This window comes from Cryptomeria japonica, chromosome 1 (genome assembly GCF_030272615.1).
Source record: "Cryptomeria japonica chromosome 1, Sugi_1.0, whole genome shotgun sequence".
NCBI lineage: Eukaryota > Viridiplantae > Streptophyta > Pinopsida > Cupressales > Cupressaceae > Cryptomeria > Cryptomeria japonica.
In genome coordinates this window covers 83,638,525-83,656,871 of record NC_081405.1, presented here as the reverse complement: position 1 = coordinate 83,656,871, position 18,347 = coordinate 83,638,525, and the positions used below count along the sequence as shown (strand labels likewise).

Genomic DNA, 18,347 nt, shown 5'->3' with positions numbered 1-18,347 from the left:
CAGAAGGAAGGAATTGATTATGTTGAATCCTTGCTCCAATAGCTAGGATTTTCAGATATTTTCAAAGATTTTCAGGTATGGTTTTTGTTTTATGATGACTTTACACTATGAGCATATTCAAATGTGGATTGGGATAGAGATATAGGTAACCAGATAAGCTCATCTGGTAGAGCTTTATTTCTTGGAAAGAAACTTGTTTCATGGACTAGCAAGAAACAATCATGTACTTCTTTATCTACTATTGAAGCTGAGTATATTGTTGCTGCTATTAATTGTACACAAGTTCTATGGATGAAGCAAATGTTGAAGTATATAAGGGTAGATTGCAATTAATCGGTAGTTATTCACTGTGATAACTCTACTACTATTGACATATCAAAGAATTCGGTATTTCATTCTAAGACTAAGCACATTTCTATCAAGTATAATTTTCTGAAGGAGAAGGTGGAAGCAAATGAAGTCAGACTGGTTTATGTGAACACTAAAGAGAAGATTGCAGATATCTTCACTAAATATTTGCCTAAGGAATCATTTGAGTACTTCAGAGATAGATGAGGAGTTTCTGCCCCTCCGGTAGAAACTTGAGTGATGTTGATTGGCATCATTCTGGAATGCATTTTTAAAACTATCATTCATTTCGGATTGATGTGTTGATGCTACTACTCAGGGGGAGTAGTCAATTGTGTGGTTCAGAGGTTTTATGATTTTTCTTTGATGTTTATGTTAGATTTATGGCATTGATGTCAAAGGGGGAGAGATATTTATGTGAAAAACAGAGCTTAATAAAGATATCAATCTAAAGGGGAGATTGTTGGCATTAGGAGGAACAAAATTTTAGATTGGTTGTATCCCATTGGGGGAGTTTGGTTCAGGTCTATGAATGGTTAATTGGTACAAAGATAATTGTTCCAGAACTTCATTGTGATATCATTTTTGGGAGATTGTTGGATGTCTTCCTTTGGGGGAGATTTGTTTGGCATTTCTTGGCACTTGGATGTTTTTCACATCTAGTGTTGTCATCAATGCCAAAGGGGGAGATTGTTGGAAATTTGGAGGAATTGATTATGTGTTGCATTGATGTTTGTCATTGATGTCAACACTAGTTTTATTGTCTACTGGCTTCCGACAGAGTGGTTGGTCTTTGATGTTGATCTGGAGATTTGTCTTCAGTTTGGTCTGGATGTTGGAATTGGTTTGGATTGGTTATTCATGTGTTCTTGATGTGTATCACATTCAGTTGGTTTGGGATTTGGTGATCCGGATACTATCATATGTTCTAGTAAGCCTTTTGATTACCAGTATGGGTTTTAGTAGCAATGCTTTGATGAAGATCTTTTGGTGAATCTGATAAGTGATGTTGGTGCGGCTTCTAGAAGGCTATTAGGATGTTGATGGTTATCATGGTCATGTTCCAGTTGTTCAGGGTGTTTCATTTGGCTTATGGCGACCTATTTTAGGTCTGGTGGTTATTTTGTTAGGTTATGGACCGGTTTATGTAACGTGTCGGTTGATGCTCCCGATGCGTCACTAGTTGGATTTATTGTTTGGTTTATGTTGTTTCGGTCTTAGGCCGACTTGGTTTATCATTGGTTTGCGAGATTATATAACGGATTTATTGTATTATCTTTTAGGTGGCCGACCTAATTGTTTAGGTCTCGGGTTGGTATAAATATGATGTAAGATCTCTTTCTAGATCATGAGGTATGGGTTATGGGGCTATCTATGTATGAATAAAGTTGTAATCATATGCAGAGGTTTTGGTCGATCATAGGTGATCGAATTGGGTTTGTGAAAGAGGTTTGAGACCTTCGGTATTGAGCTTAACCAGAATTGTACTCAGGCATAGGAGATGATATACTTGCAGTTCAATCTTCGTTCTAGATTGTAGTCTGATGTTTTTTCTAGTCAATGAGACTCCTTTTGTGATTAATAGTGCGCTCTAGGCTATTGGCCTTCCTGCATTTGCGCATTTGCAAACACCTTATTGTAATATTTATTCATATGATCAGTGGATAGATATTGTGGGTTTCCAATCCCACCGTAGTTTTTTCTCTTTGAGGTTTTCCACGTATAAATCTGTAGTGTTATTGTGTTCATCTTTATAGTTGCATTGTTGCTTATTGTTATATGCTTTTATGTTTACCGGTTGCTACGTTGTTGTGTTAATAAGGTTAAATTTCTTCATTCTAGTAGAACATTGATTCACACCCCCTCTCAGTGTTCTTGGATCCCAACATATGACATGTGTCATAGGTTGGCAGTTAGGAAATCAAAGGAAGGTATTTTGATTGAGAGAAGTTTGATTCTTTTTCAAAGTAGGGAAAAAGAGTGGGAATTGAAGGAAAGGGATGATAGGAATTAGACGTGTAGTACTTTAATAAAAATGAAGGAAAGGCAAAGTTGGGAGAAGATGCATGATAGGAAAGATATATTTGACACTTTTACAACTTGTGGGGTTTAAACCCTCTGGAACCTTAGCAAATTTCAAAACTAATAGGCACATAGGACGAAGAGGGTGAAGAACATAAACAATATTAAAACAAGAGGATATACCAAAAAAAGGAAGTAGGCCTTCAGTCCACACATATAAATTTATTGAAAAGGGAACATTATATTTGACATAATCTCAATTTAGATCCAATTTAACACATCTCACACTCATTCTCATAGTCTAAACTAATAATACATTTTCTACCACCTCTTTATAAGAGAGACAAACCTTCTTCCTACTTGTTATGAGAGGTTCTTCTTTAATCTCTCCCACTTTGATACATATAGGAGCTATTCATCAAAGTGTACACCTACTTTTGAATTTTTTTTCAGTACTCAAACACCTTTATGGGGCTACTATACAAAGAGGGAACACCATTTGACTTCCTTAATGAAAATCAAGCCTTGAGGTTGATTGACAAGATCGAAATGGAGAAAATTTGATAATTATGGATGTTGATAGCTAACTAGACTTGATTTAAGTAAGTTGGAATTGATATTGAGACCACGTGCTATATATAAATGCTCTCTTGATGTTTGCCAATTAAAATGTCTTTAGACAATTCCTTTAAACAAATAACCGTAAACACACAATTTAAAACTTCTGATGTACATGTTGATAAATAACGATTATATTAAATTATGATTGTGAATCTTAGAAGAGAAAATTTGTTAAACTACACATGATTTCATAAACACAAAAATATTATAAAATGTATTGAAACATTCTAAAACGAATGATTTTACATATTAAAATAGCATATGCAAATTTAATATCAATTAATATACCAAAAACAAATCAATTAAATACTATGATTATATATTTACACAATCTATACAAATATCAATGAAACAAAAAAATATATAAAAATAATAACTTTTCCTTGACTAAAAACTTACATTTAAAAAGTCTATAGAGGTTACTTTCTTTAGAAGGCTTCATATTAATATGTTGATGTAATACACAAGCTTCTCGTAATGTTTATTTCTTTTTTTTTTCTTAAGATTTTGTATTATTCACAAGTTTTTTTGTTATTCAATAAGAGAGTTTGAGTTTATGTTGATACCTCTTTTGTTAAGAGTGAAGGACAAAGGGATATCCATTCCCCCAAAAACATTTAAGCTATGATCCCAACTTCATCTTGAGTTTGAGTTTATGTTCATATCTCTTTGGTTAAGAGTGAAGGACAAAGGGATATCCATTAATCCAAAATCATTTAAGATATGATCCCAACCTCATTCTTGAGTTTCAGTTTATGTTCATACTTTTTCGGTTAAGAGTGAAGGACAAAGGAATATACATTACCCCAAAATCGTTTAAGATATGATCCCAACCTCATTCTTGAGTTTGAGTTTATGTTTATACCTCTTCGGTTAAGAGTGAATGACAAAGAGATATCCATTCCCCCAAAATCATTTAAGATATGATCCCGACCTCATTCTCGAGTTTGAATTTATGTTCATACCTCTTCGATTAAGAGTAAAGGACAAAGGGATATCCATTCACCCAAAATCATTTCAGATACAATCCCGACCTCATTCTTTATATCATACAACCTGAAATTCAGAATCTTAATGCATAACGTGATCCTAAAACATACCATCACCCTCACCAATCTTTTTCAACCTATTAGCCTACAACCTTGATATGATCACATTTCCCTTAAATTGTCATTGCCAAAGGAAAAACCATTAAAACACTCACTAACCACTGTGTACGCTGAATCTTCATTCACATCATTTGACTTTTAGATTAATTTTGATGCACTAAAATCCTCAGTAACATTAAATAATCAACATTTATAGTACAGATCTACAGATCCAATTCCAGGCTGTGCCATTGACAGAGAAATTCAGCCACTTCCAATGATTAGATCTTATTGTAAAAATGGAAGTAAAAAACTAAATCTTATTGTCACAGTTCCAGTACTAAAAATCATCAGACAGTAGAGGATGGCAACAAAACATAAAAAGGAAATCAATTCATTTTTTTGGTAGAGAAAAATCCAAAGCACCTTATTAGATCCTTTTGCAGAGTACCCTGCTCAGTAGAGACTAATAATAATATTTTGTATTGACATAAATAATTGTGTGGATACATTGTGGAACTATAAAGAGCTATCTGCTATGTATGGTTACATCAGGCACATTTCCATTACCGCATATGTAATATATTTCCAGACACAGAGTACTGTAATTTACACTTCATATTTGTCTTGTCAGATCAAATAAAGAATACTATTAGTTATTTTTTTAGATTGCAGAAATCGAGTAGCCTCCTATAAACTGTCTGTCCCAACACATCTTTTAATATCATATAAACTGAAGAGAGACTAGACTTCGTGATCTTGCACTTTACCACAAAAAAGCTATCACTAATGGAACTAAGCCCCCAGCCCACCAATACTCCTATATGTTTGCAGCCCTTATTACAATTCTGTGTTATGCTATGAGAACTCATAATCTCTGTCTCTCCTGCAACTCCCTATAAAAGAAAGAAACTATCTACCCACAGTACTGTAATTTACACTTCATTTTTGCCTTTCCAGATCAAAAAAAGAATAACAATAATCCCATACCTTTGGACCCCTAATTGAAATTCTATGTTATGCTATGACATAGTTTTGAGGAGTGTTGCAGGGTTGAAGAAGTTCCTCAATCATCTCTGAAATAACATCCTCCTCCTTCTCATCCACTTTCACTGCAGGCATTTTCACTTTCATAACCCATTTGGATGCGTCTCCTTTTACCCCATCTGTTTTCTTTTGCCAAATGCCCAACTGATTAGATTTCTCAGTGTCAATTTTCAAACAGATCAATGAATAGCAAGAATCTCCTCTGTTGTTATTAGCACTACCATATTGCATGACATTCTCATTCAAGGAGGCCACGTTGAAACTGTGGAGCTTCTCAATCATTGCTGCAGATAAAACTGTTCTTTGCCCTGAATTACAATTAGCATTCACATTATAATTCCCACACATTATTGCAGCAGCCTCATTGTATGCCCTTGCTGCTTCTTCTGCAGTTTCATATGTTCCAAGCCATACCCTCTTCTTCCTGCAAAGGAACCCACAAATTCAGATTCATGACTTCAAGAAAACAAAACATAAAGATTTCTACAGACTATAGTGATTGTATTTTAAGAGCTTCTGGATTTCGCTGTGTGTATGTTTTTTCTATTCATGAATTATCGTCAGGATACTTATTCTGATGATGAATCATAGAACATGATCTGAAATGTTGATAGAAAAACATACACAGTTAAATCCAGAAACCCTCAAATTCAATCATACTCTAAGATTCATCATAAGTGAATCATAAAAGTACATACACAATTAAATCTAGAAACTCTCAAATTTAATCATATTCTAAGATTCATCATCCGTATATCATAGAATACTGATAATGAATCATGAAGTATGATTTGATAGAAAAAACATACACACAGTTAAATCTAATAGATCTTAAACTTAATCAATATAGACTGTAGCAATCGTATAATTCGAAACATTGGTGATGAATCATAAAAACACTAATAAAAAAAGCGCACACAGCGAAATTCAGAAGCTCTCAAATTCAAAAACTATTAGATCCAAATCATGTGCCACAATGGTATTGTTAAAACTCCAAAATTGAATCTTGGAGAAAAATGAGAAATCTTATGAGTAGTGTAGAATGTACAGGATTGGATGACGAATCTCTGAAACCCAGGAGCCCCAGTGGCGTTGTCTCACTCCCCTGTATCTCTGTGTTTTCCCCATTTTCCCCCTCCCTGTTCTGCAGCAGAATCAACTGCATTTCAATCCTCTGTTGTATTAATGTAGTTGAGATCTACTCTAAGCTGAACAGCTAGCAATGTCGTACGACTGTACATTCTCAGTCATTAGTTCAGCCATTAATGGTTAGCGCTTGTAAACGGTTTTATTATTCAAAATGAAAGACAACTTTCAATAAGAAATGCGCGTACAGTAGATTCGTCATGGGAGTAAATATAAATAACTAAAATGTGTAGTACGTTCCTGATTTGGAGAACAACAGCCATGTGAAAAGAGTGTGCATAGATTTTGACAGAATTTTCTTATAAGAATTTATTGTCTATGTTTCAATTATCATTTATTGGAACTCATTAATTAAATGTTGATTGGGTTTATAGTTTCTCATTTGTGCATAAGTATTGGATCAATTGTGGAGATTGTTTGATTGTCAAAACGAATTATGGGGCCATAGGGAATACATTTTGGATGACACTTTAAATGACCACTTTTGACCCTTGCACATGCAACAGGACCCACAAAGTTTGATTTTACTACTGATAAACCACAACAATAGCTACAAGCAATTAAGTCACATATGAAGACAAAAAAAATCATTGAAATTTGATGTACCATTTAGGAGCTTATGGTACACGGAGTTAGTTGGAACGCTACTGGTGTTCTTCCCCTAGAGATTTTGAGATTTTTAATATTAGAAAAATATATTGAGACCTCTCTGTTTATAGAGCCATAGAGATTGATGGATAAAGTTCATATTTGTCTTTTCAAAAATATCCTATAATATTGGAAAGATACATATATTTGTCTTTTGGTAAAGATATCTACACACTAGGAGAGAGGACTCAATAGATAATAATGCTATGTGGACACACATAGTCCCCTAGTTAAATTTATTAAAACAATTAATAGTTGAAAATAAAAATCGTAACAAAATTTTCTTAAAATGCCAATACATGTTCATATATATTTGTATACCTACAACATTCGAATTGAACAAAACAGAGGTCTACATAGTTGCCATATAAAACAACTTAGTCAAATTGAAGAACTTTTTGAAAGTAAAGACATCATTTATAAATTAATTATAGTTCAAAACGTTTACAATAATCACCTTATCTAAGTAAAGACAAAATAGCAATCATGATCTAATGAGGCATCACTGTTATCACTTTTTGACACCTAATCTACCATAAATATAAGTCCATGCCATCAACATGCACTCCCAAGTGCACATGTTCTCATAGTTTCTTTCACATCACTTTACATCTTCTAATTAATAAAGGTACTTGCATAAACATTTAACATAGTATTATATTTAACATCACTTTACATTGTTGTTTATAGGGACCACATAGTATTATATCTAACATCACTTTACATTGTTGTTTATAGGGACAACACCCTTGTTTTGTTGCTTATTAATATAAAAAACATTTAGTATAGTGTTATATTTATGTGATATTGTATTTATGCTCTTTATATTGTATACTATTTTATACGGTTTAGGAAAATCATAATAAATTTGCAACAGTTACTCAATTAATTTTATTTTATAATGTGAAATGCTAAAAGTTTTAAAATTCACACTTTAACTATTCATAGATTGTATATTTATAGAGATCTACGGAGTTGTATATACTTTTACTCATATTTATCAACAATTTTATACAAAGATGTAAATATTTTTTAGTTACAATTGAATAGTTATTTCTTTAAATTTATAGATTGTACAAATATGTATATTTTTATACAAGTTAATACATTTTTTTTAATATGTGGATACATATATAAGGTAACTCTAATAAACTATAGAATATTCTTGATTGTGACAATTTCTCCTTAATCCTATAATGTAGCTCTATAGGGTTTATTTGTTCATAAAATTTCTTCTAGTTTCTCATATATTTTTTATTTCATAATATAGAAAATTACAAGTATGGATATACATAGTTGTATATATTTTTATAGGAAAATAGCTATGACAAAGATAGCTCATTAGCAATCTTCTATAATTACTACAAAAATATGGAGCAACAAGTATGCATTTTTATTTTCTACATATATATATTGAGATACTATTTACTATTAGAATGGTGTTGCATATATATTGAGAAACATGTCTCAGTAGATCAAGGATCTTGTAATTCAACTTGAAATGATGCTAGCCTGTCTTGCAGGTACAATTTTCACCCTCCCCAATTATATAATTAGTTGGGAACCATGGTTGAGGTTGAACCCTTAGGTTATGAAAACTCTAGGCAAGCCTCCCACTAAAAAATAAAAAAGGGAAGTGTTGGTGTTTCTCTTGCGCCCAAGTTCGCACTAATACACAAGGGGAGAGGGTGTGAACTGAAAATATTTAGCTTTAACACAATGTGAAAGTGCACCAAACATGACAAATAGGGTTCATTTCATTAAGAAATTGAAATGTTTTCTATCCAGAAATCATAGACAATATAAAACCTTGTAGCACACTTGTCAATAGTTTCAAGCTTTGTCTTTTCCTAGCAAACCTAAAAAATATGTTAATAGCTTAAATTTATATCTTCGACAAATGAGAGACAAGTTTCATAGACTTTGTTAGTGGCTAAAATAGACAAATTTTTGTTAGAAAAAAATATTAATCAAAAGATTTACCAATTTGAAACAAAAGTGCATAGGCAAAAACAAAAAGCGCAAAACTAGAAAATAAAGTGCAACTATACTTGATCGAAAAAATTGTATAGAAGTTAGTAACAAAAACCATAGGAACATAAAAAATAAACAAAAGTACATAAGAAACAGACAAAAGCATCGATAAACTCATTAGATGCATTAATTGATTGAAAAAAAGCATGAAACCCATGACTTTTAGTTTCAAAAACATAAAAAAAACTAATAAAAAAGGTCATATTTTAGGGATGTAACTCCCACCGGGTAAGCCAAAATTTAAGACAAGAAATCCTAGAATGCATAGATTGTCCTAAGGAAACCATAAAACCCTCAAATATATGCAAATAAATAGCCTACCAATGAAGAACATAAGGACAAATGTGTAACATCCTAAAATTGCACCCCTTTCAATTTTTGACTACATTTGGCTCTTCGCTTTAGTGTTTGCATCCCTCAGCCTGATCGGAGACCTGATTATGCTCAAGCATATCAAAAACTTCATGCAACTCAATGATGCACCCTGCCTGCACCTTGATCCTGCCCCAAATTAGGGCAGGACCAAGGCATGGCACCTTGGTCCTCACTAGGACCAGGGAGTAGTGCCTTGGTCCCTCTTAATGGGGACCTATCTTGGACCCCTTCCCCTGACCTATCTCAAATTTGAAGCAAGAAAATCCCCTCTATGTCGGCTCATGATGGAAAATTAATCGAATAATCCTACGAGAAAGTATATAAGAGGGATTTCCCTTCTCATTTGATAATCCACGATATATATGAAATTCAATCAAGCATCTGAGCATTCAAGAGATCAAGCATTCAAGAGTAATTGATCATTTTCAGTCTTCCTTCGATCTTTCGAGCAGTAGTAGAGTCAAGATTTCAAGTATTGAAGAAAATATCATCATTCTAATCCATGAAATCATAATTCCATGTAGAGGAAAGCAAAACTTCACAAGGAGGTATAAGTATTTCATTTTCAATCAATTCAACATCCCCTCAAAGAGGAGGATTTCTACTTTTATTCATTTCGATTGCATTATTTCAGCCACTTGTTTAATTCCAAAACTAAGGTTTGACCTAAAGGCAAACCCCTATTCCCAACACATTTCTCTTTCCTTTTGTGTGTGGGAAGAAGGTGCGCAACTGTACTTTTGGATTTAAGCTTTATTTGCAAAGATGAAAAATCCCTTTTCGACACGCGAAAAGTTTGGAGGACCGATAGGAGGGTGACCTGATCCAGACACACGATCCCTGCAACTTTTGGCATATTTCGTAAGGCAACTCTGAATCATCTCAAACTTCTCAGATCCAAGTGCACGACAAAATCCCAAATCTGTAGCTCATTGTTTTCTCATATTTGTCTTCATTTTGAGCACTTAATCTTAATTCAACTAGTCAACTTACAAAAGAGGGTCAAACACATTCCAAACACAACCAACCTACTTAGTATTCAGTCCTTGCATAATTTAGGATTGGATTTTGTAGATTCATCCCCATCTTTTAAATGTAATGTCTCCCCAAGTGAAATTCAGCTTAGTTAATCCTCCTTTCCCCGTGGTGAATTTGCTAAGCTCCCAATTTTCCACTTTACATTTTGGTGAACCCGACGTGAACACCCTTAATTCTGATTTTTGTTTTTAGATTTGGGTGTATGCAATTTAAAATACAAATTTTCAATTACAAGTTTAATTTCCTTGCAATTTTTTAAAATTAAGAGGTTAAATTCACAAAAAAACCCTAATTTTTAGATTCAAAATTGAGCTTGTGATTTGCCTAAATTGGATTTGATTGTTTCTAATCTGAGAATTCTTCAATTTTACAATTCAAGTTTTCATTTACATGTTCAATTTTAAAAATAAAATAAAATAAAATGGTAAAATAAAAAAACCCTAATTTTTATTTTTTAAATTGAACTTGTGGATTGTGTAGATCTTGAATTAATTTTGAGATTTGAGTCCTTGCTTCAATTTCAAAATTCAATTTCTCTCCTTACAACATTCAAATTTTCAAATTAAAACTTTTAAAATTAAATTAATCTTGTGCAATTTCAAATTTTTCTTTAAGCATTTAATTGACTCGATTAAATCTAAATCCTCTTGTTGTACTTCTAAACATCATAAAATTTGGCCCTTAAGTGTGCTCTTTTTTTTGTTTTATTCTTTCAATTAATCATCTTCTAGAATATCCTAAGTGTGTCCTATTTCGACATTCAAGGCTTATTTTCACATATCTAGACATCTCCAATTCTCATATCCTGTTGGAATTTGCATTAAAATCACAATATCTTGCTTCCCTGAAAATTTGGTAAAAAGTTTTGACTGTATTTTGCTACTCAATTCCAGAGATTTGAGAAATTTTATTGATATTAAGTCACCCTAAGGTTGAAAACAAATATGAATTTCAACATTTCAATTTTCAATTTAAATTTTAAAATTAAGTGGCTAACTACATATACCCTAATTTTTTAATTAAATTGATTTCTTCAAAATTTGAAAATTAAGAGGTTAGATTTGGACAACCCTAATTTTAAATTGAATCTCCCCCCCCTTTCAATTTTCGAATTTTTAAAATTAAGAGGTCATTTTCAGCCCTAATTTTAAATTTAAATTTCTATCTTCTAAGGGATAATTGAAAATCTAAATTAAGAGGTTATTTTAACAAAGCCCTAATTTTAAATTTCAAATTCCTAGGAGATTGTGTTATTCTTTCAATCATTTTCCTAGAACTTTGCATTATAAAATTCAAGTTTCCAATTTTCCTCCCTTAGTGCATAAGTTTTACTACTATTAGTCCTACCTATAGTATCCCCATAAGGAGAAGTTGTAGAATTAAGGATTCTCAAGGTTTAAATATTGAGGAAATGGAGCCTAATTTGGCTAGCTTTTTCAATGAAGATATTGGTGGTTCTTCCAATCCTATAGATATTCTCGTTTATCCTCTTGATAATTCTCACAATGAGGAGGAGTCACTAACTAGGGTATTCATTGACCAATTGGCGAAGATAGACAATCAATTTGACAATCTTCACCAATGGATGAGTCAAGAATACCCAGAAAGTGAAGCTCTCCCTTTGATTGAAGGATTAAAAAGAATTATTCAAAGTGATAAACATGGTGTTGATATCTTGTGTGGTATTGCTCATATTGTTGATTCTAATATCATGCCTATGAAGAGTTGTGCTGAAAACCTAGGTTATACACAACCTCCTAGTCATGTTAATAATTCCATTCCTTTGACAACTTCTATGACTAGTGTTCCTACCTTCACATGAAATATCATGGATATCTCTACACAAAATTGTTGGCAATTGACACTCTACTAGTTAGGTTTATTATGTTATCATTGATGGAAACATGTTTCTGGGTTCAAGCTTCATATGGTGTACCAACAGGCACTTCACAGACTCTTCACCGGTACCGGTACCGGCACCGACAGGATAGAGGATTTCTTTAGTCACCAGCAATGCAGACCGACATGGTATGGGCTGACACATCTTGGATACGACATCGACAACTTGGTTTAATGCTTATTCATTTATGCTATATGGTCGTCATGTAATATGTAATTATATATATCCTTGTAAGCCTACATAAGGCATAAATTTGTATAGGGTATATAGGGGAGATTGACTATATTACTTTTGATATGAAGTAGTAGAAAGATGGATGGATAAGGTTATGGATGTAATGTAATGCGAAATATATCAAAGAGACTATGTATGTGAGGAATTAATTGTAAGGGTTATTCTGGTACTGAGGTTTAGGGTTTTAACCGAAACATACAAAGCTTAAACTGAAACTGTATTTTGGCATAGGAGATGCTATACTAAGCAGTTCACACATCTCCGGATTGTTGTCTGGATTGTTATGTAGTCAGTGAGGCTCCTTTTGTGATGAGCAATGTGCTCTAGGCTATAAGTCTTCCTGCAAGTGCAAACCCATCATATATTGTAATATCTCTTCATATGGCCAGTGAATTGATATTGTGGGTCACAAATCCCACCGTGGTTTTTCCTCATTGAGGTTTTCCACGTATAAATCTCTATGTTATGGTTCTCATTTATGTGTTTGGCTTATTGGTTGAATCACTTCTTTCAATTTTGTTTATACTGGTTGGTGTGCCACCCCCCCCCACCTCCTCTCTAAGTGCTATTGGTTTCCAACAATTGGTATTAGATCCTTGTGCTTCGGAGGAAGTTTAACAGCTTGAGGAAGATCCTGAAACCAGAATCATTGAATATGGCTTTGGAGAAGTAGCTGAGATGGAACTTGAAGATTATGATGCTGAAAGATTGAAGAACTTAAAGCTACAAGATCAGTTGAATTTTGCTAAAGAATTTATTCTTTTCCTACAAGAAAGACTATCATCTGTTCAAGCTAGGAGGAAGGAACTTTTGCAAAATCGGGATGATAAAGATGCACTTAAAGAACAATGTCAGAAATTGAGTCAGGAGAACATGGTTATAAAGAATGAAATGCAAACTAGGACTATGAGGTTGTCTAGGGATATTGAGGACATAAAGAAAAAGGAAGAAAATCTTGTTGTATCCCTAAAGAACAAATTTGAAGAATGTGGTAGGTTGACTCATGAAAATGAGATATTAAGGTCTAATTTGGTACAATCCTGGATCAATGAGCAAGAGCTTGAGAGACAAATGACAGTACTGAGAGATGACTTAACTATTGCAAGTGAGTACAAAGAAAAATTCAAGATCAACTCAACATAGCTTGATGAGTTATTGAAGAGATAGAGGTAGATTGGAGATTCCAGTGGACTTGGATTTGAGCAAGGACAGAGTTTCGACACTGCAAATGAAGATCAAAACCATAAGGCACCAGTAAGGCAATTCAATTCTTATGAATTCAATGGAAGATGTTTTGTTTGCAATAGATTTGGTCACATGGCTAGGCAATATAGAAACAGAGCAAATCAGAACCTTGATTCTGCTCTCAATAAATGTTCTAAATGCATTAAAATTGGTCATAAGACAAAAGATTGCAAAATGAATGTAAAATGCTATGCTTGTGGAAAATTTGGACATATGGCTAATCAATGCAAGTCAATCAATTTCACAAGTTTTAGCAAGGCAATTCAAAAGAACAATGTTACATGTTATGCATGCAATGAAGTTGGACATATTGCTAAGTTCTATAGAAGTAGAAATCCACCGGTTGGCAATGGATGATCTGTTGGCAATTGACACTCATTGGATTCATATGTTGTTATTGATGGCAACATGATTCTGTAGAAAGTATACACTAGTAGATATAGATAGATACCGACACGGACACTGGCACCGGAACTGACATTCAACACTTCAGTGAAGCCGACAGCAGTCTGGGATTTGGGAAAAGGTTTTATTTGTAAAATCAATTTGTAATTATTGTATAGAGCCGACATTGAATATCTTTTCTAACGTGTTGTAATCCGACATAAGGCATATTGTTTGTAAAAGGTATATAAGTCAGTCTATTAGGTCATTTTGATATAGGACAATGAATACAACGAATGTGGAGAAGAAAAGTGATGTGAAGGATATGTATGTAGATCATTTGCATGCAAAATTTATATCATGCAATGATCAGTAGATGATTTGTAAAGCTTTTTTAGAGTAAGGGAGTTACTGGTAAAAGGGTTTAGGGTTTATGAACTGATACATAATAGATCTGTAATTGGAACTCTTTTTGGCATTACAGATGCATTTTGGAGTTCACCATTATTGTTTTATCTCAGTAGAAGCCTGTAGTCAGTGAGACTCTTTTGTGTTGGGTAGTGTGCTTTAGGAAGTGTGCCTTTCTACATGTGTAGGTCCCCATGTTATGTAATATATTTCATATGTCCAGTGAATTGATATTGTGGGTCACAAATCCCACCATGGTTTTTCCTCTTTGAGTGTTTCCACTTATAAAATTCAGTGTGTTATGGTGTTCATTCATATGGCTGGTTTATTTACTTCATGTTATATGTTTCTTCATTTACCGGTTTATATGTGTATGTTATAATAAGGTAAAATCTTAAATCACCGACAAAACATTGATTCAACCCCCCTCTTAGTGTTCTTGGATTCCTTCTATTCCAACAATTGGTATCAGAGCCTGGTGCCTCAGAGGAAGTTTAACAACTTGAGGAAGATCCTGAAACCGAAATCATTGAATATGGCTATGGAGAAGCAACTTGAGATGGCACTTGAGGATTATGATGCTGAAAGGTTGAAAAACTTAAAGCTGCAAGATGAATTGAATTTTGCTAATGAATTCATTCTCGTTCTACAAGAAAGGTTATCATCTGCTCAAGCTAGGAGGAAGTAACTTTTGCAAAACTAGGATGATGAAGAGAAAAATGCACTTAAGGAACAATGTCAGAAGCTGAGTCAACAAAACATGCTCATGAAGAATGAAATGCAAGACCTGGCTATGAGGATGTCAAAAGAAATTAAGGATAGAAAGAAGAAAGAAGAAAATCTTGCTATATCTCTGAAGAACAAATTTGAAGAATGTGGTAGATTGGCTCATGAGAATGATATGTTGAAAACTAATTTGGTACAATCCCAAAATAATGAACAAGAGCTTGAAAGACAAATAATGACTCTGAGAGATGATTTGACTACTGCAAGTGAGTATAAAGAAAAAATCAGGATTAGTGCTACACAACTGGATGCTCTATTGAAAAGACAAAGGAAGAATGAAGATTCTAGAGGACTTGGATTTTAACAAAGGTGAAAGCTCTGGTACTACAAATAAAGATCAGACAACGGGTATGCAGAACTCATCAGACCAGAGGAAACCGGTAAGGAAATCTAATGCTTACAAATTCAATGGTAGATGCTTGGTTTGTAATAAATTTGGGAATATGGCTAAACAATGTAGAAATAGAGAAAATCAAAACTACAATTCAGTTCTCGGTCAATGCACAAAATTGCAAGAAATATGGTCATTGGTCAGAAGATTGCAAAATGAATATTAAGTGTCATGCATGTGGAAAGTCTGGACATTTGGCTAACCAATGTAGATCAAGGAATGACACTGGATATGACAAAGCAATTCAAAAGAATAATGTTACATGTTATGCATGCAACAAAATAGGTCATATTGCCAAGTACTATAGAAGAAAGACTAAACCGATTAGCAATGACAAAGCAAATGAGAAAGGAAAGTAGAAGGTAGATGAATTACATAAAGATCACACCAAGAGATGCGTTAGAAAGTCTGAAGAACCAAGTGGAGATGTAACTACACCAGTAACTCTACCGGTAGAACAAAGCATTTGTGCGCCGGCAAGAAATTCAACCGGTAACTGAGGCAGATGCCTTAGGGGTTAGAAAATTCAATGCAAATCTTGCATATTCTTCAAAAGAGATCTGGAGAGTTGTATTAATCACTGATGCAGGTTTTTCTGGCATAAAACTGTGAAATCGACATTCGGTAGGGCGCACTGCTAAGCATTTATGACAGTGAAGAATTAGGGTTTACTTGCTAATAAAAAGGGAAAATCGATTCATTTTCACTCACCCAACACTTGAGAAAACTAGAGCGAAGAAAAGGTGAATCATAGGTGATCAAAAGCATTCTAAAGAGATTTCCAGTAGTTATCTAAGAATTAATCAAGATCTTTCAAACCGACAATCGTTATCCAGGTATTTCTTTGAAATGGCATTTGGATCATCATCTGCTCCTACTTTCATTGTGAATCCCACTCTTATTGAGGTTAAGGATAGACTCAAACCCATTTTCAAGGAAGTTCCTCAAATAGAAATGAAGGAAGATTCTATTGGTGCATTTTCAAGGGTTCTCGATGGCGTAGCATATGTGGAAGATGTCAAAGCTTATATTCACTGCACTTTGGAGGAATTAGGCATTGAGAAAATTAAGGGAACGTATCAATATGTGATATTGGGCAGCTCTGGAACAATCAAGCCAAAAGATTGATTCCAAATTGTATGATTGAAACTGAAGCAAGCCCTTCTGGAAAGCTTAAGGCATTGACAAAGCACATCTCTAAAAACTTTCAATCATTACAGTAGATTTTCGACCGGCAAGCACTTGAAAGATTCACTTTGGCTAAGAAAGCCGCTTTTGACCAGATTATTGAGACAGAAAAGAGGAATATTGAAGAGAAACTTATACTTATTGAAAATTCTTTGTTGCTAACTCTTTTGATGGACTAACTTCACTTACAACATCTATTGATGGACAAATTTTGACTATGGAGAACCAAATTTTTTATTTTGAAAAGGAAAGAGATAAGATCATCCAAAGAGAAAGAAGTCTCAGAGGTTTGGTGAGTCCAAGATTGGATTCACCTGGTGTACATAAGAGGGAATGCATGGATATGCTTGTGAAGCCCACACCGATAGAGTTCATTGAGAAAGAATCACTTGCACATTTACTGAGTGGACTTGTATCCATATCTGATACATTCAAAACTGGTTGGGATACCTATATACAGTTACTAGAGAAAGATTATCTGGAAATCTTGAAATTGGTCAAGCTCTAGTAAGTAATTTGTAATTATTCATTCTTTTGCACAGATTCCTAACAATTCTTTCAATTCTTTCACCAGTCTTTGGCATTGATGCCAAAGGGGGAGGGTATGTATGTGAAAAATGAAATGAAAAGGAAAGTATGCATATAATCCTAGGGGAGGATATCAGATAGAGAGTTTATGAATCAAGTGGTCAATCAACTTAGGGGGAGCATGTTTCAGTTCATGTTTCAGTTTCAATTGAACCGATGGGGAATCTATTTTTCACATGAGTGTTGCCATCAATGCCAAAGGGAGAGATTGTTGGCAATTGACACTCATTGGATTCATATGTTGTCATTGATGGCAACATGATTCTGTAGAAAGCATACACCGACAGATACTGACAGATACTGGCACCGACACCAACATTCAACACTTCAGTGAAGCCAACACCAGTCTAGGATTCGAGAAAAGGTTTTATTTTTAATTATTGTATAGAGCTGACATTGAATATCTTTTGTAATGTGTTGTAAGCCGACATAAGGCATATTGTTTGTAAAGGGTATATAAGTCAGTTTGTTAGGTCATTTTGATATAGGACAATGAATACAATGAATGTAGAGAAGAAAAGTGATGCGAAGGATATGTATGCAGATCATTTGTATGCAAAAGTTATATCATGCAATGATCAATAGATGGTTTGTAAAGATTTTTTGAGTAAGGGAGTTACCGGTAAAAGGGTTTAGGGTTTATGAATTGCTATAGGAAAAAAGCTATAACCAAAACTCTTTCTGGCATTACAGATGCATTTTTGAGTTCACCTTTATTGTTTTATCTCAGTAGAAGCATGTAGTCAGCAAGACTCTTTTGTGTTGAGCAGTGTGCTCTAGGTAGTGTGCCTTCCTGCATGTGCAAGCCCCCATACTATGTAATATCTTTCATATGACCAGTGAATTGATATTGTGG

The 18,347-nt window shown here is 33.9% G+C and overlaps 1 protein-coding gene across 1 annotated transcript; it reads right to left on the bottom strand.

Moving 5' to 3' along the window:
• Positions 1-4,539: 4,539 nt before the first annotated feature.
• On the bottom strand, positions 4,540-6,462 carry LOC131041863 (ethylene-responsive transcription factor WIN1). The gene is made up of 2 exons (XM_057975088.2): positions 6,175-6,462; positions 4,540-5,550 (listed from the first exon to the last, which is right to left on the bottom strand). The coding sequence occupies exons 1-2, from the start codon at positions 6,252-6,254 to the stop codon at positions 5,097-5,099; spliced, it is 534 nt and encodes a 177-aa protein (XP_057831071.1). The 5' UTR covers positions 6,255-6,462; the 3' UTR covers positions 4,540-5,096.
• Between the last annotated feature and the right edge of the window lie 11,885 nt (positions 6,463-18,347).

Coding starts and splice junctions, on each gene's coding strand:
- LOC131041863 (XM_057975088.2), bottom strand. CDS start 6,254: ATGGGGAAAACACAGAGATACAGGGGAGTGAGACAACGCCACTGGGGC. Junction 5,551..6,174: donor GAGATTCGTCATCCAATCCT/GTACATTCTACA, acceptor GTTCCTTTGCAG/GAAGAAGAGGGTATGGCTTG.